Here is a 23,442-nt window from a genome sequence, read left to right as displayed (position 1 = left end):
CAAGGATTTCGGGGCCTTTTGCTCTGGAAATTCCGGTTACCACACAGTAGCAGCGGCAGCGAAGCGGGCATTTCAGAAGTTTAACTAGGTTAAAGAGATTAGTCGTATTTGTCACATTTACTTTGAAACAGACAGAGAAATGCATCGTTTGCATCAAATCGAATTGGCAAGTTTCACCATGCTTCTGGCACCAACATAGAATACCCATAACTCACTAACCCTAACTCTACGTCCTCTGAATGTGGGAGGAAATCAGAGCACCCAGAGGACACCCATGTGCAATAGGAAGAATGTACATCCGTACAAACCATGGTGGGAAGTGAACCACGATCTTTCAGCTGGCACTGCGAACGTATTACGCTAACTGCTGCACTATCATACCGCCCCAGGAGACATACTCAGAGCAATTTCTCCTCATCCCTCCTTTTCAGGCAAGTTTGGAGTTAATGAATTTCCATCCCAGATACTCCAAGTATATTCTAGGTAGCTGATTGGTCTACAGAGGAGTCAAGGTCAAAGGGCTGAGCCAATGATTGGACCAATCATGATCAATGGAGCAAGCTCGAGGAGCTAAATGGCTGACTCGGACTCCAGTTTATTTTTGCTCTGGGTCAGGGAGGAGTTTCTGCTGTCTCATTGTTTGCTGCTTCATTGGTGCAGAGCTGCTTTGGAGGGAAGAAAATCTGCCTCGGATTTCGGTATCCGTACTTACCAGGAGATGTTTCAGAAGATGGAGGATACCTTCAAGTTCTGTGCAGAGTGCAAGAAGCTTCCGGAAGCCCTGCTGGACCAAAAAGGTCTCCGACGCTGCAAAAGGTAAGGGGTGATGGCCTCAGGAAAAGTGACAGCCAATGAGCAACTCAGCTGGTTGGTGAGGCGTGGATTCTCTCTCAAGCTTCACTCTCATTGGTCAAGTCTTGGCTTCATTCAGGGTGAACACAGGGTCAACGGTTTGGGAGTGAATCAGTCTCCTTGAACGTTGGGTGGTGAATAAACTCGTTGTAATCTGGATAAGTGAAGTATCAAGCAAGGATAAGATCATAAGACATAGGAGCAGAATTATGCCATTTGGCCCCTCCGTTCAATCAGGGCTGATCCTTTTTTCCCCTCCTCAGCCCCATTCCCCAGTCTTCTCCCCATAACCTTTGATGCTGTGGCCAATCAAGAACCTATCAATCTCTGACTTAAATACACCCAATGACCAGGCCTCCACAGCTGCCTGTGCTAACAAATTCCACAATTTCACAACCCTCTGGCTAAAGAAATTCCTTCACATCTCAGTTTTAAATGGACACCCGTCTATCTCGAGGCTGTGGCCTTCTTGTCCTAAACTCCCACACCATGGGAAATATGCTTTCCACATCTACTCTGTCTAGCCCTTTCAACATTCAAAAGATTTCAATGAGATCCCCCCTCAGCCTTCTAAATTCCATCGAGTACTGACCCAGAGCCATCAAACGGTCCTCGTAAGATAACCCATTCATTCTCAGAATCATACTTGTGAACCTCCTCTGAACCCTCTCCAACGCCAGCACATCTTAGATGAGGAGCCCAAACCTGTTCACAATACTCAAGGTGAGGCCTCACCAGTGCCTTATAAAGCCTCAGCATCACATCCCTGCTCTTGTATTCTAGACCTCTTCAAATGAATGCTAACATTACATTTGCCTTCCTCATCACTGTCTCTACCTACAAGTTAACCTTTAGGTTGTTCTGCACAATGACTCCCAATTCCTTTGCATCTCAGATTTTTGGGTTTTTCTCCCCATTTAGAAAATAGTCTGCACATTTATTTCTACTACCAAGGTGCATGACCATGCATTTTCCAACATTGTCTTTTATTAGCCACTTTCTTGCCCATTTTCCTAATCTGTTTAAGTTTTTCTGCAGCCCACGTGTTGCCTCAATGCTACCTGCCCCTCCACCAATAAACAATGGTCAGTGCAGACATGGTTGACCTGAGCGTCTGCTCCTGAGGTGTATCGTTCTGTGCTCTAAGGATATTCCCCTCCTCCTCTGCTGAAGGAAGATACTTTGAAGAAGCTCAAGGAAACGTTATGACCATTAAATTCCAAACAGGTCAGGTGGCACAGGAACGTAATGCTCAACAGTGCCATTGGTAGCAAGATTGAGGTTCAGTTGCTGCCCCTGACTGTTTGTTCTGCAAGAGTTTCATCCCAGGGAGGAAAAAACAACAACAAACTAGCTGAGTCAACGTCACAGATGGACAATTGATACAGATGGAGATGAAGATAGCGGGAGCTGTAGAATTCTGTGTTGAGTCCAGATAATGTACCCAGGTGAGGTGCTCAGGCTTCAGCTGGGCCTCATTGTAACAGAAACGATGGAGACTGAGAGGTTTATAAAATCATGAGGGCAGTAACTAATGTAGATGGTCTTTTCTGAAAGGATCGTTGGTTCATTATGTATCATGTCATTTGACATAGGTGATCGTGGTCTTTCCATGACCATGATTGTTCTTGGCAAATTTTTCTACAGAAGTGCCTTCTTCTACAAAAGTGCCTTCTTTACAAGATGAGTGACCCCAGCCACTATCAATACTCTTCAGAGATTGTCTGCCTGGTGTCAGTGGTCGCACAGATCCAGGACCTGTGATGTGCACCAGCTGCTCATATGACCATCCACCACCCACTCCCGTTGCTCCATGTGACCCTGATTGGGGTGGCGGGGGTGCTAAGCGGGTGTTACACCTTGCACAAGGGTGACCTGCAGCCTAGCGGAGGGAAGGTGTGCTGGACTCCTCCCTTGCTAGAGACGTATCTCCACCCTGCCACCCATTTTCCAGAGGTAAGTGACTCTAAACCAGGAAGGCATAGGTTTAAGCTAAGGGGGAAAAGATTTAAGGGAGACCTGGAGGGACAATTTTCACACAGGGGGTATGTGAATGAGCCACCAGAGGTAGTGTTGGTGGAAGGAACAATTGCGCTGTTTGAGAGACATTTGGACTGGTTCGTGAATAGAAGAGGGAAGGCAACTTAGTCAGTATGGATGAGTTGGACCATTGAGACTGTGTCCATGGAGGAATGCAATCACTCGCCTCGAGTATGATGTTTTCTGAAGGGATTGTCTGTTGGTGGGTCCTCAGGCGGCTGCAGATGCTGATCCAGAATCTACATATTCTGGTGCAGTGTGGACACCAATGAGTGGTGGCTGTGGTTAGTGGTTGGGTCTTTTGGTTTTTCATTCTCTCCTTTCACAGCTGCCATTTCTACTCCGCAGCACAGCTTCCTCTTGAACCAATTTCCTCCTGGTGCATCTATTGCATGCAATGTTTTTCCACTTTGTAGTTGTAATGTTGAACCCCCATGTTGTGCCACTCTGTGAATCAATGACTCGAGGAGGCTCCAGGTCAACGTTTCAGTACAGTGACTTGCCCACAATGTCTAAGTTGGATAAACTCAAGAGAATCTGCAGATGCTGGAAATCCAAAGCTACACACACACACACACACACACACACACACACACACACACACACACATAAAATGCTGGAGGAACTCAGCAGGTCAGGCAGCATCCATGGAGAGGAATAAACAGTCAACATTTAGGGCCAAGACCCTTATTCAGGATGATTTTCAGGCATTGGTGCCCAAAATTGGCCTTTGTAACACTGGCTTTATTCTGCTAAAGTCAGCCCAAAAGGGTCCAATTTGCATCATAAACTTTTTCCTAGTATTTATCGGCCTGTAACATACTGAATAAAAGATTTTTATTCCTCTAGACAACTGGCTTCCTGCCAAGGTATGTATAGCTAATTGGGAACCAGAGTCCAGCAGCTTTACATGAAAGCTAGTTGGAACAAAACTGAGTGTGTGGGTAGATCGAATAACTATTCTTCCAATAATCTAAAATGTCTATGATATTAGAGTACATTGACTTCTACATTTCAATCCATATTTGGATGATGCATCCTAGTGTCATGTGATTCTACATTTGTGGGGAGGCAGGGTGGGGTGGGTAGAAATTGGAGAGGCTCCAGGAGAAGTTCATGAGATTGATCCTGGGAATGAAAGCTTCAACGTATGAAGATTTGAGGTCTCTGGGCTTGTACTCACTGGAGTTTTACAAGAATGAGGGGAGATCTCTTCTGACCCAGATTCTGAATGGGGAGAGAATCTTTCCTGTAGTGGGAGATCTAGGATGAGGGGACGTAGCCTCAGACTAGAAGGATGTCCCTTTCGGATGGATATGAGGAGGAATTTCTGAAGCTAGAGAGTGATGAATCTCTGGAATTCGTTGCCATTGATGCTGTGGAGGCCAAGTCATTGGGTGTACTGTATTTAAAGCAGAGGTTGATAAGTCCTTGATTTGTAAGACCATCAAAGATTACAGGGAAAAGGCAGAAGAATAGGGTTGAGAGGAATAATAAATCAACCATGATGGAATGGCAGAGCAGACTTGATGGGCTGAATGGCATAATTCTGCCATTCTTTGGTCTTATGGTCTGACCATTCTTCCACTGATTTAAAATGTCTATGATATTTTAGTACATTGACTATTTTACTTCAAACCATATTTGTGTATGATGGCGTGATTTTTAATATTACTGCATGAAGTGTCATCCTGTATAATGTTCTGAAAGCTCCATTTTAACTGGTTGTTTTTTAATTCAATTTCAATGAAAAATTTTGACTGAGACTGGACGACCATTTGGAATTTCAGATGCCAAAATGTTTACTACTGCGGGAAGGAGTGCCAGCGAGTTAGCTGGCCACTGCACAAGAAGTTCTGCAAGAAACTAAAATGGGCAGCGATAGACCGGCTGCTGGAGTGGCTGGTTTTCACAGGTACCGAGTGCTCAGTTCAGCATTGCGAGTATTTTAAACACTAGGTTCAAATTCGGATTTATTTATCACATGTACATCAAAACATACAGTGAAATGCTTTGTTAACAACGAACACGCGTCGGGGCAGGCCGCAAGAGTTGCCACACATTCATGCATGCCCCCCCATGTTCGGAGGAGCAACGCAGAACAGAATGCAACAAAACAGCACGCACCCCATTCACATGTTGTCAGTCTCCTCTTAAAGTCAGCAACCTAAAGCTCCTTCCTCCTCTGATCGCCAAGAACAGCAATTCACTAACCTTGCTTAAGAGGCATTTAGACGGGCATTGAAGAAGGGATGGGTGGAGATACGTCTCTACCAAAGGAGGTATAAGGCGCTCCTTTCTTTCACTAACCTGCAGGTCACCCTTGGGCAAGGTGTAGCACCTGCTTAGCCCCCTGATCAGGGTCACATGAAACCATGGGAGCAGGTGCTGGATGGTCGTGTGAGCAGCTGGTGCACATCACAAGTTTTGGTTATGCGACCACTGACGCCAGGCGGACAGTCTCTGAAGAGTATTGATAATGGCTGGGGTCACCCACCTTGTAAAGGCACTGCCCAGAAGAAGGCAATGGCAAACAAACCACTTCTGTAGAAAAAATTGCCAAAAACAATCATGGACCTGGACAGAGAAGAGAGTAAGAGCAACAACGTGAAGGGGGTCTCCCCCACAGGCAGATTAAAGATAGGGAGAAGACGATGATCGTCCAGGTCCTATGACAGGGCACATAATGATGATGACTGAGGAAGATGTGTGGCATATGCTTTCCTTCATCAGTCAGATTACAAGAGTTGGGATGTCATATTACAGCTGTACAGGACATTGGAGAGACAGCACTGCGTGTATTTCCGATTGCCTGGGCATAGGAAGGATGCCTAAAGTTGAGAAAAGGGGCAGAAAAGACTCATGAGGATGTTAATGGGACTGGAAGGCTTGAGTTTTAAGGAGAGAACGAATTTGATGGGACATAGGATATTATACAGATTTATAAAATCACAGAGGGTAAAGACAAGGGGAATGGGTACTGTCATTCTTCAGGGGTAGGGGAGTCAAAAGCAAGACATGTAGATTTAAGATGAGAGGGGATATATTTAAAAGGTCATGTGATGGACATCCTTTTTACACAGAGGTTGGTGAGTGAGCTCCCAGAGAGGTGTTCGAGGCAGGTTTAAGTACAACATTTAAAACACATGGAGACTTGGTACACAGATAGGAAGAGTTTAGAGGGAGATGACACAAACTCAGGGAAATGGGTTTACCTTACACAAATAAAATGCTGGAGGAGCTCAGCAGGTCAGGCACCATCTATGGAAATGAATAAACAGTCAACATTTCGGCCGAGACCCTTCTTCAGGACTGAAAAGGAAGGGGGAAGACGCCAGAATAAAAAGGTGCAGGAAGGGGAAGGAGGATTAGCTAGAAGGTGATGGGATGAACTCAGGTGGGTGGGAAAGGTAAAGGGCTGGAGAGGAAGGAATCTGATAGCAGAGAAGAGTGGACCAAGGGAGAAAGGGAAGAAGGAGTGGCTCCAGGGGGAGGTGTTACGTCAACGGCAACAATGAATATCAATAGAGACAGGTTATATAAAAACAACCATTTATTAAACACAGATAAACGATATAAAAAAAACAAACAAAAACCTTACCTGGAAGTTACCCGTTATGGAGCTGTTCAACAAATCATCACTGCACTGGTTCTTAAAGCGTTAAATGCGAACAGTTCTTAAAGCGATAAAGTCAGATATAGTTCCTAAAATGGTAAATTCGAAAGTCCAACAGATTTATACGTTCAATTGGGAGAGACTTCTCTGGAGAAGGATTTCTTCATAGACGCGACTTTCCTGCTGGTTCTGTCCAAAGGATTCACGATGCAGTAAGTAAACAGTTTAAAACAACTGACCTTAAATTCTTTTAGAGAGAGAGAGAGAGAGCAAACCTTTGCATGAACTGTTTGCTCTCTTGGCAAGAGTTATCTCTGATGCAGGTCACTACTCCTTCAACGAAGACTCAATAAGGTCGATCCTTTGTTAAACTGCCGAACGATGCCGACTCCTCTCGATCCTTCGATCCTGCACTTCGATAAAGTCTTCAATCTCCCTGCTACTGCTGCTGGAATAAGGTACATCAGCACATCTAGCAAAAATTTCCAGTCCAACAATATTGTATCTTGCAACAGAACGCACAACCGTTTCAAAAATGAAACTGCGTCACAAAAACAAGTACGCGACAGAAACGGAGACACAGCACGTTCTACCTGGAAATCTACAAACTAAAAAACTAACTGCGTCATCTGGGTCTTCCCTTTATGTACCTGTGGTGCACATGTCATCACGTGGCCTGACATCGGCGGGAAAATTACATCAGGTGACCTCCAAAAGACCATTACATCATTCTCACAGAAAAAAATCACAGATCTCCTTAAGGCATGTAACAGAGTTGATAGAAAGGTGAGAAGAAGTGGTAAGAGGCCAGAGCTGGGAATAGAAGAACATAAGTAACATAAGAACATAAGAAATAGGAGCAGGAGTAGGCCATTTGGCCCATCGAGCCTGCCCTGCCATTCAATAAGATCATGGCTGATCTGTCCATAAACTCAGCTCCATCTGCCTGGCTTTTCCCCATAACCCTTAATTCCCTTACTATGTAAAAACCTATCTAACTGTTTCTTAAATATATTTAGTGAAGAAGCATCAACTGCTTCCCTGGGCAGAGAATTCCATACATTCACCACTCTCTGGGAAAAACAGTTTCTCCTCATCTCCGTCCTAAATCTTCTCCCCTGAACCTTAAGCCAATGTCCCCTAGTTCTTGTCTCACCTACCAATGGAAACAACTTCCCTACTTCTATCTTATCTATCCCTTTCAAAATTTTGTATGTTTCTATAAGATCCCCTCTCATTCTTCTGAATTCCAGAGAGTATAGTCCCAGGTGACTCAATTTCTCAGAGGGGAGGGGAAATCAGCTCAATCTCTCAGGGGGGGAGGGGAAAAAATTTACCACAAGGAGAAATTGATGTTCATGCCATCAGGTTGGAGGCTGCCCAGATGGAATATGAGGTGTTGCTCCTCCACCCTGAGAGTGGCCTCATTGTGGCAGAAGAGGAGGCCATGGACTGACATGTGAGAACGGGAATGGGAATGGGAATAGGAATGGCTACCGGGAAATGCTGCTTTTGGCAGATGGAGTGGAGGTACTCGATGAAGTGGTGCCCCAGTTTATGCCATGTCTCATCAACGTAGAGAAGGCTGCATTGGGATTACCAGACACAATAGATAATCCCAACATATTCACAGGTGAAGCGTTGCCTAGCCTGGAAGGACTGTTTGGGCCCTGAATGAAGGTGAGGGAGGAGATGAATGGGCAGGTGTAGAATTTCTGTCATTTGCAGGGATATGTGCCGGGACAGAGATTAGTGGAGAGACAAAGAAATCACAGAGGGAGCGATCTCTGCAGAAAGCTAAGAGTGTGAGGGGAAAGGTAAATATGTGTTTGGTGGTAGAATGCCATTGAAAATGACGGAAGTTGTGGAGGCTCATGGGCTGATAGGTGAGGACAAGAATTTTATCTCTGTTAAGGCAGTGGGAAGATAGGGTGAGTGCAGATGTCTGGGAAATGGAGGAGATGCAGGTGAGGGCAGCATCAATGGCGGAGGAAGGACAACTCTGTTGTTTGAAGAAGGAGGACATCTCTGGTGCCCTGGAAAGAAAGCCTCACCCTGGGAACAGATGTGGTGGAGGTGAAGAGACTGAGAAAAGGGAATAGCATTTTTACAGGAGACAGGGTAGGAAGAGGTATAGTCAAGATAACTCTGGGAATTGGTAAGTTTATAAAAGATGTCAATAGACAGTTTGCCTGTAGAGATGGAGACAGTGATCAAGAAAGGAGAGAGGAATGTTAGAAATGGACCAAGTGAATTTAAGAGCAGAATGGAAGTTGGAGCAAAGTTGATGAAATTGACGAATTCAGCATGGGTGCATGAAGACACACCAGTGTAGTTGTCAATGTAGCCCAGGAAGAGTTAGGGAGCATTACCAGAGAATGCTTGGAATGTGGGCTGTTCTACTTATCCAACAGAAAGGTAGATATAGCTGGTGCCCACGGATACGTCTTGAGTTTGGAAAAAGCGGGAGGAGCTGAAGGAGAAAACGTTGAGGGTGAGGACCAGTCCAGCCAGACAGAGGAGGGTGGTGGTGGAGGGGAACTGGTTGGTCTCTTGTTGTGAATGAAAGGGAGAGCTTTGAGGCCTTCTTGATGGGGGATAGGAGTGTTTAAAGACTGGACATTCATGGTGAAAATGAGACGGTCAGCGCCAGGAAACTGAAAGTTGTTATGGAGATGGAGAGCACGTGAAGTGTCGTGGATGTAAGGTCTAGCTCAGATAGCATGGATTAGTTGGGTCGAAGGAACCTTTTCCATGCTGTATAATTCTATGACACATCACAGAAACCAGCCTCCCTTTTCTGTCTATACTTCTCGTGCCTCAATAAAGCAGTCTCAATAATCAAAGACCACATCCATCCCAAACGTTCTCTCTTCTTCCCCTTCCTATCAGGCAGAAGATACCAAAGTCTAAAAGCACCAGTCTGAAGTACAGCTTCTATCTCACTGTTTTCATACTCGTGAATGGACCTCTCCTTGATCAGATAGACTCTTGGCCTCAAGATGTACCTAGTTAAGATCTTGCACTTTATCGTTTACCTGCACTGTACTTTTTCAGTAGCTTTTACACTTTGTTCTGCAGGGTTATTGTTTTACCTTGACCTGGCCCCATGCACAGGGTGACGATTAGATCTGTATAAGCAGTATGCAAGGCAAGCTTTTCACTGTATCTTGGTACAGGTGGTAATCATAAACCAAAATCAAATAAACCTCGACTGGGTGGGTTACAAAGAAGTCACTTTCTCAGTCTATTGGAAACAGATGGGAGGAACTGGGAGAGGAAGGTATTTGCCATTTGGAATGGTGAGTGGCATCAGTAATAATCTTCTTCTTAAGCCCATCACACCTACTGGGGCATAGGCCACTGACCACACCTCACCAGGTCCTCTGTCCAGGGCCAGTAGAAGGTTTTACAGCCCCGTGGTTTCTGGCTTCACTGCACAACTTCATATGTCTTCAAGTGAAGGTCCGTCTCTCCCAGGAATGAGGTCCTTGGAGCTCGGGGTTTTACAGGATGGGGTACTAGCTCCATGCCCAACCCTTCTCCTTTTGCAGCTGGGCCTGGGACCATCCATGGTTAAATTATTAGTAACCTTGGGAGAGCTTATTCAAATCAGAGCTCTGCACTCTGTGCTTTTGTTGTAGCTCCAAGACTCACTTGTCCATAGGTCTTCGACTTCAGGTTCAAGTTTATCGTCATTCAACCATACACATGTATACAGCTAAACAAAACAATGTTCCTCTGGAGCCAAGGTGCAAAGAACAGTACATACAGTCACACACAGCTCACAGAGTTATGATCCAGCACATATAGTCTCAAAATAATATCAGCTCGAGTGTTCTTGATTCTTATATTCTGGTACTCTCACAACATTTCAAAAGCAACAGGACAAGCACTTGAGTTGTCAAGGCATTAGAACACTAGGGGTCAAATGCAGGTAGCTAGGGCCAGCATGGAGATGATGGGCCAAAGGGCCCATTTCTGTCCTGTGTGATTCTATGACTTTATTGAAGTTTGCTCTTTTGCTTCCTAGGTGATATCCCTTTCCCCAGCAAAGACTGGACGAGAGCGGTTAGTGAGGTGAAAGGCTGGAATGATTGGTTCTTGATGCAGGAGGACCTCGATGCCAAGCTGGGTTCGGTTTTGCACTGTAAGCACATGGATATATTGTGGGCAAATGCAGGGAAACCAAGGCCCGACGACGAGGAGCTCTTGGAATCCATCAGACGGGTGACCACTGACTTTCAGACCAGGCCGGTGACGATCGGATTTGCTCTGCACAGCTTCGGCATTGACCCATTAGAGAAACCCCTCACCATTCATGTCGTCGGGGCCTCTCATACCGAGACCCTCCACGCCAGGCTGAAAGACTACGATGAGCTTGCTCATATGTTCCCGGGCAATGAGGGCATTGAGGTGGTCATGATTGGGCCTGAGGTGGTGGCTGGTCCTGCCATAAGGCCGCCCTTACAGACCTATGCTGGCAGGAGACGAGTATACATGAGTGGGTGGAAAGGCCTGTACCACGAGTACTGGGAGACCATGGTGGAGTCGGAACGAGCTGCCCGGCCCAACTTGGTGATAGGGTTTCATCCAGGTAAGCTGAACCTCCTTAAAACTTAACTGAAGCAACGTCGCCATTCTCAGAAGATCTATTGCTCAAGCAACACACACAAAATGCTGGTGGAACGCAGCAGGCCAGGCAGCATCTATAGGAAGAGGTACAGTTGACGTTTCGGGTCGTCAGGATCGCTTCCTATAGATGCTGCCTGGCCTGCTGCGTTCCACCAGCATTTTGTGTGTGTTGCTTGAATTTCCAGCATCTGCAGACTTCCTTGTGTTTGATCTTTTGCTCATTTGTGCAGCATCCGTTTATGTCCGTCAAAGCAGAATCCTGCAGTTGCAGGAACTCAGAAATAAAAACAGAGCACTCGGATGGGCCTAACGTGGCACAGGCTTGGAGTGGGGAGGTTCAAAAAGCTGTAAAATTCATTGGTGTCTATGCCGTTACATGGAATTCTGAATTGGAGTGGGGATTGTTCCTGTTCCCACTTGTAGGTGGATGCAGTCAGCTGAAGTCATGGATAGGGACGTACAGCACGACAGTGGGCCCTTCAGCCCATTGAGTCTGGGCAGACTATCGAACATCTACTTGCACCAATCCCATTTTGCTCTCTCCACATTCCCATCAGCTTCCTCCCAAGATTCAGCCACCCACCTACCGTACACACTAGGGACAATATACAGCGGCTAACTACCGTACCAAACTGCACATCTTTGAGATAGGAGATAGAACAGTACTCACAGTACAGGCCCTTCGCCGCATGGAGTTGTGCCGATTTCTTTTGGAGTAGTGGATCGACACTCCAAGATCAATCTAACCCTTCCCTCCCACATACGTAATATCCACATCAGGACCACCAGACTCAAAAACGGTGACTTTCCTCAAGCAGTAAGGCTGATCAGCACCACCACACACTAACCCTTCCCTCCACACCTCCAACCACCACAAATTTGTCATTTCTTGTCAGTCTCCTTACGTACAGACACTCCTAGCATCACTTTATGGACGTACGATTAATCTATGTATATAAACTATCTTATGCGTTTATGTTTATTGAGTTTTTATTGTGTTCTTTATCTTATTGTGTTTTTTTGTGCTGCATTAGATTTGGGGTAGTAATTAGTTTGTTCTCCTTTACACTTGTGAACCGGAAATTACAAATAAATAAATAATTCACGATTGTTAATTTCATCCATGTGTCTTCCTAAGACCCTCTAATGTATCTGTCTCTACCACCTCACCTAGCAGTACATTCCCCACAACCACCACTGTGTAAGAAATCTACCTCTGACATCCCCTCTCCCCCTATCTTTCCTCCAATCACCGTAAAAGTTTTCTCATTATTAGACTTGGGGGGGGGGGGGAAGGTGCTGCCTGTCCACTCTATCATAACATAGAAGCATAGAAGTCTACAGCACATTACAGGCCCATCGGCCCACAATATTGTGTTGACTATGTCACCTCACTACAGGAAGGATGTGGATACTATTGAGAGAGTGCAGAGGAGATTTACAAGGATGTTACCTGGATTGGAGAGCATGCCTTATGAGAATAGGTTGAGAGTGAACCTGGCCTTTTCTCCTTGGAGCAACAGAGGATAAGGGGTGACCTGACGGAGATGTATAAGATGATGAGAGACATTGATTGTGTGGATAACCAGAGGCTTTTTCCCAGGGCTGAAATGGCTAATGTGAGGGGGCATAGTTTCAAAGTGCTTGGAAGTAGGTACAAGGGGGATGTCAGAGGTAAGTTTTTCACACAGAGGGTGGTGGGTGCGTGGAGTGCTCTGCCAGTGAAGGTGGTAGAAGCAGATACGATAGGGTCTTTTAGGTGACTCTTAGATAGATACATGGATCTTAGAAGCAGAATGTCCTATGGACATGGACCCCAAGATCTCGCTGATCCAGCACACTGCCAAGGGTCTTACCATTAATATTATATTCTGTCTTCAAATTTGACTTACCGAAATGAACCACTTCACACTTATCTGGGTTGAACTCCATCTGCCACTTCTCAGCCCAGTTCTGCATCCTATCAATGTTCCGCTGTAACTTCTGACAACCCTTCAGACTATCCACAACACCCCCAACTTATCAATGCCTCTTATCACCTTCTACACCTCTATCAAGTCTCCCCTCATCCTCTGTCACACCAAAGAGAAAAGTCTCAGCTTTTTCAACTTTGAGGTGAGAGGACACCAGGGAACAGAGGAAAACCAAGCAGATGCAGGGAGAACATGCAAAATCCACATGGACAGCACCACCAGAGATCAGGATTGAACCAGGACATCACCCAGAACATGCCCTCTTCCCATTGCTATCATCAGGGAGGAGGTACTGGAGCCTGAAGACAGCTGCCTGTGTTACACTGAGAGTAGAGATTGGAGGAGGGTGCAGACACCTCAAGGCATCTGTCCCAATTCTGAAAATAATTTCGATCTCAAGGGGGACACAATCTAGTTCAAAGGCAACAGCTGTGGAGTGTTAGGGATTGAGGCTATGCTGTCTTGCAATGTAGACATTTACAGTATTTTTCATATCTACATGTTTGCCTATCAAAAGTGACAGGACTTGCCTCATAATCATTCAGTAGAACCACGCACTGAGCGAACAGATATGTGATAAAATCATATAAGTTTGAGATTCACATGGTGTTTGGCAAGTTCATCAGCGCTGGAAATGGAGTGGTCAATATCATTTAAGAAGCACTCTGTAAACTTGTCGTGTGATTGTCCTGAAGCATTGATTCCATTTATCTCTCCACACATGCTGCTCACTGATTGTCCCAGCTGGGCATTAGCAATGGATGCAATCACCATGGCCAAAAACCAGAGTGAATGTGGCCTAAGTCAGACCACAGCATCCTCACCTTCTGGCATTGCCTCAGCTGGAGTGTCGTATGCATCTCAGGACATCTGAAGGTACCTTACAGCCAGTTTTAGATATAGGTGTAGTGGTAATGTCAGTGACACTGACACTCCATCTGGTATGGGAGCAGCCAAGCATCGGGCCAGAAGTCCCTACAAAGGACTGTGAGAAGATCATAGGGGTCTCCCTACCATCCATCGGGGGCATTTGATCAGGACCCTTAGTTTTATTAAGGATCCCACCCATCCATCCAGCATCCTCTTTAACTTTTTACCATCAGGCAGGAGACTACAATGTATATGAACAAGAATGGTCAGGATGAGAAGCAGTTTCTTCCCTCAGGCCATAAGGCTTCTGAACTCCCGGCCGCATCGTATTCATACTGTCACTGGTTAATGTGCTACGTACCGTACAATATTTAATTCATGCACTTTTGTTTGTTATTTGTGTGTAATTCATCTGCAGATTTTATTAAATTATCATGTGTTATGTGTTCTACTGTACTTTGTACCCTGGTTCAGAGAAACGTGTTCTCATTTCTAAATACATTACATGGTTATATACATGCATGTAGTTAAATGACAATAAACTTGACTTGATTTGACTGGTTGGTTAATAGAAAGCCTCCACAAGCAGCAATTAGAGAAACTTTACAACATATGAAGCTGCTCAGCTCATCTGTGCTGATAGAATCAAATCCCACCTTCTAGTGACGGGTCATTCCAAAATCACACCTCTCTCTTGAGTGAAGAAGTTCCCCTTCAGGTTTCCTTGAAATATCTCATCTTTCACTCCAGGACCCATGACCTAATCTCACCCAACCTGAGGGGAAAATGTCTGTATGCATTTACCCTATCTATACCCCTCATAATCTTGTACACCTCTATAAGATCTCTCCTCATTCTCCTGTCCTATGCTCCAGGGAATAAACCTATTTCACCTACACCTATAATTTAAGTCCCCAAGGATAATCCTGGTTAACTCCTTTTTTGATCCACCACTCAAATTTATGTTTAGAACTGTTCTTTTCACAAGTTTTTCAGGAAAGGAGGTAAGGGTAACTAACCCTGGGAATTATAGACCGCGAGTTTTACTTCAGTGGTGGGTAAGTTATTGGAAGAGATTCTTGGAGACAGGATTTATGAGCACAGTCAGATTAAAGATAACCAGCATGGCTTTGTAAGGGGTGGGTCATACCTCAAGAGCCTGATTGAATTCTTTGAGAATGTGACAAAGCACATTGATAAGGATAGAGCAGTGGATGTGGTGTATATGGATAGTAGTAAGGTGTCTGATAAGGCATCCCATGGTAGACTCATTCAGAAAGTCAAGAGGCATGGGACCCAGGGAAACTTGGTTGTGTCGGAATCAGAATTGGCTTGCCCACAGAAGATGGTTATAAATGGAATGTATTCTGCCTGGAGGTTGCTGACTAGTGGTGTTCTGCAGGGATCTGCTCTGGAACCTCTCGTACTTGTGATTTTTATAAATGACTTGGATGAGGATATGGAAGGGTGGGTTAGTAAGTTTGGAGTAGGGTTGCTGGTGCTGGTGTTGGTATTGTGGATAGTGTAGAAGGCTGTTGTAGATTCCAATGGGACATCGACAGATTGCTGATCTGGGCTTAGAAGTGGCAGATGGAATTCGACCCGGAAAAGCAAGAAGTGATTCACTTTGGAAGGTAGAATTTGAAAGCGGAGTACAGGGTTAATGGCAGGATTCTTAGCAGTGTGGAGGAACAGGGGGATCATGGGGGTCCACATCCATAGATCCCTTAAAGTTACCACGCAAGTTGACAGGGTTTTTAAGAAGGAACATGGTTTTATAGGCCTTTATTAGTTGGGGGTTTGAATTCAAGAGTGGTGAGGAATGTTACATCTCTATAAAACCCTGATTAGACCACTCTTGGAATATTGTGTACAGTTCTGGTTGCCTCACTATAGAAAGGATTTGGAAGCTTTAGGGAGGGTGCAGAGGAGATTTACCAGGATACTGTCTGAATTAGAGAGTATGTCTTATGAAGATACGTTGAGCAACCCAGGGCTTTTCTCTTTGAAGTGAAAGAGCATGAGAGGTGACCCGATAGAGGTATATAAAATGGAAAGAAGTATTGATTCAGTGGGCAGCCAGAGGCTTTTCCCAGAGGGGAAATGGTTAATATGAGAGGGCATAATTTGAAGGTGATTGGAGGAAGGTATGGGGGGGGGGGATGTTTTTTACACAGAGAATGGTGGATCCATGGAATGCCTAGCCAAGGGCCTGTGATAGAGGTCGATATATTAGGGACATTTAACAATCTCTTAGATAGCACATGAATGATAGAAAAATGGAGAGTTATGTAGGAAGGAAGATGTACATTGATCTCAGAGTTGGTTAAAAGGTTGGCACAACATTATGGGCCGAAGAGCCTGTATTGTTCTGTGATGTTCTATGCCCTGTGCTCTTATTTAAGTGAACTTACTCTTGTGCCCCTGATTTGTGAATGGCTGCGACAGATGGAGACATTTATCGTTTTACATGCAATGGTATTCATATCCATGAGCCATGTGGAGCGATTAAGGCCACCGAGATGACAGGTTAATAAATTACTGAAGCCCTCAATTGTGCAGTACATTCCCAGGGCTTTACAAACTCACACGGACTGATTGATTTATATTAATAACAAAGCATTTTCAAAAAGACTGGCATAATTCCAGCCCACTCTGCCCAGATGGTGATTGCTCCATTGTTAACAGTGTCAAATGGCAGAAGGGATTGGAATTTGCAGTCTCGCTCTAAGCGAGCCTTTATAACTATTACAGCGAGGCAACTTCTGCACACAGTGCTGCCACAAAAAAGAGGCATCCGTCATTAATGATTCGCACCATCTCTTCTCATTGCTGCCATCAGAAAGAAAGTTAGAGGAACCTTAGGGTCCTGCGAAAGGCTGGTGGTAGACGCAGGTACATCAGGAACATTTTAGAAACTCTTAGATAGGCACGTGGATGACAGAAAAATTGAGGGTTACATAGGAGGGAAAGGTTATACAGTATTGACCTTCATTGGTTAAAAGAGCACAACATAATGGGTCTCAGGTTCAGGAACAGTTATTACCCCTCAGCTATCAGCATGGATATCTTCACTCACCTCAACACCGAATGGATTCCACAACCTACGGACTCACTTTCAAGGACTCTACAACTCATGTTCTCAGTATCATTTTTTTATTGTTTGTTTTTGGATTTGCACGGTTTGTCTTCTTTTGCACGCTGGTTTGTCATTTTTTTTTGTGTGTAGTTTTTACTTTATTTTAACGATAGAGCCTGAGGTAGGCCTTTTCCAGCCCTTCGAGCCACACCACCACACCAACCAATTAAGGGACAATTTACAATGACCAGTCAACCCTACCTGGTATGTATTTGGACTGTGGGAGGAAACCAGAGCACCCGGAGAAAACCCACGCGTTTCATGGAGAGGATGCAATGAGACGTCCTCACAGAATGGTGCCTGAAATGGAGTCCCAACTCTGGAACACTCCAGGTTGTAATAGTACCGTGCCTACCACTACGTTTCCGTTTCTCACTGACTCTACTGTATTACTTTGTTCCACTGTGAATGCCCACAAGAGAATGAATCTCAGGGTAGAGTGTAGTGATACATACGTACTTCGATAATAAATATACTTCGAACAAGGTTTAGGAACAACGCCTCAACTTTCAGCTAGGTATGTTGCAGCCTCCCCTGACTGAGTACAGGCTGTTCCCAGGTTAAGGACACCCAGAATATTATGAGCACGGCAAGCGGTGTTGGATAAGGGGAGAATCTGGGTCCCCAGCAAGGATCGAACAAGGATGAACCTTCTCCCCATACTGTGACCCCTGGAGGTGAAGCTATGGATGTGTGTCATGATGGACCAGGCGGCAGTTTGCCCCAGGTGATGTTGCACTCTGATTGTGGGGCATTGATTGGAGTGTTGTGTTCAATTCTGGTCACCTCGTTGTAGGGGGCATGTGAAAGCATTAGTCCAGGATGCTGTCTGGATTAGACGACATGTCTTCAGTTCATCCAGGCTCTTCTCCTCGGAGGAATGGAGGATGAGATGTGACTTGATGAAGTCGTGTTAGATTACAAGAGGCATAGATAGAGTGGGCAGCCACTGCCCTTTTCCCGGGGGGCGGCAATGGCAAATACCACAGGACATTGTTTTAAGGTGAGCAGAGAAAGGTTTAGGTGAGATGTCAGTGGTGGATTTTTTACTCAGACGGTGGTAGGTGCCTGGAACTCACTGCTGGGGAAGATGGTAGAGGTTGATACATCAGGGACATTTACGATGCTTTTAGGCACATAAGCGAAAGTAAAATGGAGAGATGAATTACGTTGATTGTGAAATGGGTTAAAAGCGTGGTGCAACGTTAGTGGCTGGAGAGCCTGTACTGTTCTTATGATCCAGAAGTGCTGGATCTTCGTGGCACACAGTACTGGGGACTGTTAACCTCGTTCATCCTCTGAGAGTTCAATTAGTAACTTGCATGCACGAGGTTTCAATCCCATTCTCCATCTGAAGTGCCACATTCCTCAGGAATATTTTGCCAGATTTTTTCTGAGCCACACTTGGATTGATGTGTTTCATCTCCAAAGCAGGGATTCGCTCTGCTTCCTGTGCCTTTGTGTTTTTTTTTAAATCTCACATACTTCAGCCGTTCAGGAAAGTGTTGAAAAGGCAAGAGAGGTCAGTGGCGTGGCTGTGAGTAGCCTGTCACCGAGCTGAGAGTGTGGAGAAACATACCCCTGTGAAGGAATGCTATCTTTCCTAACTGACAGTGAGATGCTCTGATCTGAGGTCCCTGCGCCAGCAATAGTAACCAGTCTCACTTTCAAATGGAAGGAGGTGCATTTATATAGTGCCTTGTGTCCCCTTTTCAAAATGTTTTGTACCATTGAAGGAGCCTGATAGAACTGTGACGCTCTGGGAGGGGCGGGGGGCATGGTCAACTGCTTTTCTAATGACCGGTGCTGTTTATTGTTCTTGTGTTGAAATGCTTTTGTGGGATTATGGTGGGAAGTTCCTGTTCATTTATTGTTACGTTTTAGCTTGGGTTATACACTTATTTGCTTGTGTATCTGAGGGTCACCCTGACTGTAACCGGGGTGTGTGATGGTCACCTCCCCGTCTGTGTGAGACTAGTTGAGTTCACTCCCCGGGTCATGGTGCCTGGTCTGTTCTGTGTTTATCACAGTAAAGCGGTTGTTGCGTTTAACAAGCTTCCTCCGCTGTCATTATGGACCAAGTGCTCGCCACAGAACTATATAAGATTATGAGAGGCATAGACGAGGCATTTAGTCTAAATCTTTTTCCGAAGGTGGGTGTATGGGAAACAAGAGGGCAGGGGTTTAAACTGAGTGTTGGGAGTTTTAAGCAGGGATCTTATGGGTAAGTTTTTTACACAGTGCTTGATAGCTGGAGCGTGCTGTCAGACAAAGTGTGGAATTCATACAATGCTTAAGAAGAATTTAGAGCAAGAGTACCCAACCTGGGGCCCACAGACCCCTCAGTTAATGGTAGGGGCCCATGGCATAAAAAAGGTTGGGAACCTCTGGTTTAGACAGACCCTTAAGTAGTTAAGGCATAGAACAATATGGTCCTAATGTGGGCAATGGGATTAGTGTAGATAGGCAAAAGTTTGGTGTGGACAAGATGGGCTGAATGGACTCGTGCTGTACGTGAGTCTATAAAGTTACCATTCTTATATAGGAAACATTACAGTCCATATGAGCACAGAAAGCTCCTGTAAACAATGATGAATCTCTGATTAATTGATTGATTTTTAAGAATCATTATAGGTCAGGAGACCACTTCGGAATAGTGAAGTAGGGTCCTGGACATCCAGCTGAGAAGGTGAAGGAGCCTTTCATCTACCTCCATCTGATATAGAAGGGGGCTAATTCAGCACACTAAGCCTGTGTTGAGACATCTGAGCAACATCATTCCCCATGCGTGTTCTCCCACATGGTCCGTTATGGGGGGTATTGATAGGTAAACATAAGCAGATTTTTCCCGCTGAGGTTGAAACTTGAACTAGAGGTCATGGGTTAAGGGTGAAAGGTGAAATGTCTAAGGGGAACACGAGAGGGACCTTCTTCACTCAAAGGGTGGTCAGAGTGTGAGCAAGCTGCCAGCGCCAGTGGCAGATGCAGGTTCAATTTCAACATTTAAGAGAAATTTGACAGGTGCATGGATAGGAGGGCTATGGAGGGCTGTGGTCTGGGTATAGGTCGATGGGAGTGGGCAGATTTACAGTTCAGTATGGACTAGATGGGCGGAAGGTCCTGTTTCTGTGCTGTAGTACTCTATGACCCTGTGACGCTATATCCCCTACCCCTCCAGATTCTACCACATACCTGCACTAGGGGCAGTTTCCGGTGGCAAGTTATCCTCCCAATCAGCATTTCTTTGAAATATGGGAGGAAACCAATAATGGGAACTCTAAGGAGCAAAATTTTCACTCAGAGAGTGGTCCATAAATGGATTGAGCTGAGGCAGATACATGAAACAATATTTAAAAGGTGCTTGGACAGGTACAGGGATTGGAGCCACCTGCAGGATATGGCCCAAGAGCAGGCAAATAAGACTAACTGAGATGGGAATCTTTGTTGCCAAGGGCCTGATGGACCTGTTTCCGTGCTGACTCCACACAGACAACACCAGAGGCGGGGATCGAACCAGGGACCCTGGAGCTGTGAGACAGTGCCTCTACTAGCTGTGCCACTATGCTGTCCATTTCAAATAAGGCTTCCCCTCTCTACTGCGCCAAGTTGCTGGGCAGTCAGAAGCACCTTGCTGTGGAGGATTTGTACCAGGTTGATATTTTTAAAAAAACGAGACTCGGCTCTCAATCATGTGACTGAGATTCAGTCATGGAATTAGACAAGGTATTAACTTTCCATCGCCAGAATGGGTAGCTGGCAAATGTGGATGCACAGCAAGATCCCAAAAATTAACCTAAGTGGATCAATGGCCAGTAACACCACTGAGATTGCTCAGATGAAATCTTAATAGTCAGCCATATCTATCATAAATACCTTCTGCTTTGTTCTTATGCAGTTGAAAGAGGTTGAGGGGGAGAAGTATATAAGATCATGGCAGGGTAGATTACTGAGGCTTTATAAGGCATCGGTCAGAGCACATTTGGAGCATTGTGAGCAGTTTTGGCTCCATACCTAATAAAGGATGTGCTGGCATTGGAGATGTTCCCGAGGAGGTTCACAAGAATGATTCTGGGAATGAAAGGGTTGATGGCTCTGGGCCTGTACTCGCTGGAGTTCAGAGGAATGAGAGCGGGGAGTCCTCATTGAAACCTACCAGGTTTTGAAAGGCCTAGACAGGATAAACATGGGAAGGATGATTCTGACAGTTGAAAGGATGTCCCTTTAGAATAGAGATGAGGAGGAACTTCTTTAGCCAGAGAGTTGTGAGTCTGGGAAATTCATTCCCAGAGGCAGCTGTGGGAACCAAGACACTGAACATATTTAAAGTGGAAGGTGGTAGGTTCTTGATTAGTAAGAGCGACAAAGGTTACGGGGAGAAGACAGGAGGATGGGGGGGTGGGTGGTGTTGAGAGAGAAAATAAATCAGCCGTGATGGAATGACAGAGCAGACTTGATGGGCTGAATAGCCTAATTCTGCTCCTATCTCTTATGGCCTTATAGTAGATCATCAAAACCCTTTCCCCACAGTTGGGGTGTGAGAAACAGGAGGGGATGGTTTAAGGTGAGAGTTAGAAGGGGAGCTTAAGAGTAAGATTTTTTTTACATAGTGGTTGATATCTGGAAAGTTCTGCCTGAGGAGGTGGAATCAGATACAGTCACTGGGGTTAAGAGGCATTTAGGCCGGCACTTAAATAGGTTAGCAGGCCGTCAGTGGCTCACCCAGTGAAGCACCTTCAATTACTCCAAAAGACTGAGGTTTGGTAAAATACTGAAAGGCTTTTATTCGCTGTACAGTATGACCTCCACAGTGAGTGTCTGCCCCCAGACTGAGGGGGAGGGGCAAGGCGAACACCTTTATACAGGACTCTGTGGGAGGAGTCACAGGGACAGTCAGCAGAGGGATGTGTCCAGACAGGTAACCGAGTTACAACATATATACATGGTTTACCACACCCAGACCCGGGTTACCTGAGTAACTCTGTGTGATCTGTCTTTATCTTCACCCTGGCAGCACATTACGGGCTGTGCTGGGTTCGCTTAGTGTGCTGCACGGTGGGGTGACCCAGGCTCCACAAGTTACTAAAGCAGTGCATTCATCCTGCGCACCAGCGTCACAGGGCAAGACACAGGCCCGCCTGTTGCCACGAGGGAGCAGGATCTCATAGGCTGCACAAAGATAGGAGAGAGGGGTTCCGGGAATCCAAACTCATAGCTGTCGGCCACCAATACAAGAAGATTTAATACTGATATTAAACCTCTTTAAATATAGTAAGCCTTTAGAGATTTGCTATCATGTGGAATTCTTGGAGGGTTTCATTTGGTCTAAAATTAAAGCTGGTCGTGTTTTCGTGACACATCACCCTCTGTGTGCTGGCTGTGGCTCCATTTATGTTTTACAGAGAATGTGCTCAGCTCTACCTGTCAGACGATGGTGTTATTCACAAGGTGGCCTTCTCAGCAAGAACACTTAAAAACAGAAAGTCCAGTCTTGTGCTGCTAAATTGCTTATTTATTTATTATTCCTATTTCATTCTTTTGATATTTGCATTGTTTGTTGTCTCTTACACACTGGCTGAATACCCAAGTTGGTGCGGTCTTTCACAGTTATAATTTTATTGAGTATGACAGCAAGAAAATGAATCTCAGGGTTGTATATGTACTTTGATAATAAACTTTTTTTCTGAACTTTGGACTTTGAATATGGCTGTTCCCATTCAGCTCAATCTTAATGGTGTGTTGAGGAGCAAATCTGTGTTTTCTGACTTTGAGGTTTTCTACTTCCTTTTGGGAATTGCTTGCTGTAAATTCTAATCTCAGACCTTTACAAAAGTTGTCACTCTCCTCTGCCAGTCCTTGGAAGAAATATAATGGAGGTTCATGGATTAAACTTTATCTGCAAAGAGTAAATGCTGAAGGTTCCTAACATACCACCCTTCTCCATTTCTCCTTTGGTAGTTAAATGTTAACAGCTGGCATATCCGCAAACTCTGCTATAAATCTAGAATATAGAACAGTGTAACAGAGTAGAGGTCCCTCAGAACATAATCTGCTTTTAAGCTACTCCAAGATCAAACTAATCCTTCTCTCCCACATAGCCCTCCATTTTTCTTTCATCTGTGTTCAAAGTTCAAAATAAATTTATTAATAATGTATATGTCAGCTATACTACCCTGAGGTTCATTTGCTTGCAGCCATTAGTCATAGTCATAGTCATACTTTATTGATCCCGGGGCAAATTGGTTTTCGTTACAGTTGCACCATAAATAATTAAATAGTAATATGTAAATTATGCCAGGAAGAATTATGTCAGGGTAGAA

At 45.0% G+C, this 23,442-nt stretch overlaps 1 protein-coding gene and 1 long non-coding RNA gene across 6 annotated transcripts in view; one reads left to right on the top strand and one right to left on the bottom strand.

Annotated features, from left to right (window-relative positions):
• Positions 1-23,442, top strand: part of LOC134352093 (putative protein MSS51 homolog, mitochondrial) — an 88,724-nt gene that overhangs the window by 15,580 nt on the left and 49,702 nt on the right. For all 5 annotated transcript variants that reach the window (XM_063059270.1, XM_063059271.1, XM_063059267.1 and 2 more), the window contains 3 exons: positions 661-816; positions 4,683-4,807; positions 10,542-11,105. In XM_063059270.1, coding sequence (XP_062915340.1) covers positions 661-816; positions 4,683-4,807; positions 10,542-11,105 — 845 coding nt within the window. The remainder of the gene's footprint in view (positions 1-660; positions 817-4,682; positions 4,808-10,541; positions 11,106-23,442) is intronic.
• On the bottom strand, positions 719-22,171 carry LOC134352095 (uncharacterized). The gene is made up of 3 exons (XR_010019339.1): positions 22,094-22,171; positions 6,494-6,956; positions 719-1,006 (listed from the first exon to the last, which is right to left on the bottom strand). It is a non-coding gene; the product is annotated as an uncharacterized LOC134352095 (long non-coding RNA).

This window comes from Mobula hypostoma, chromosome 9 (genome assembly GCF_963921235.1).
Source record: "Mobula hypostoma chromosome 9, sMobHyp1.1, whole genome shotgun sequence".
Classification (NCBI taxonomy): Eukaryota; Metazoa; Chordata; class Chondrichthyes; order Myliobatiformes; family Myliobatidae; genus Mobula; species Mobula hypostoma.
Note: the sequence above shows the minus strand (reverse complement) of the source record. Positions and strands in the feature narration are given on the sequence as shown.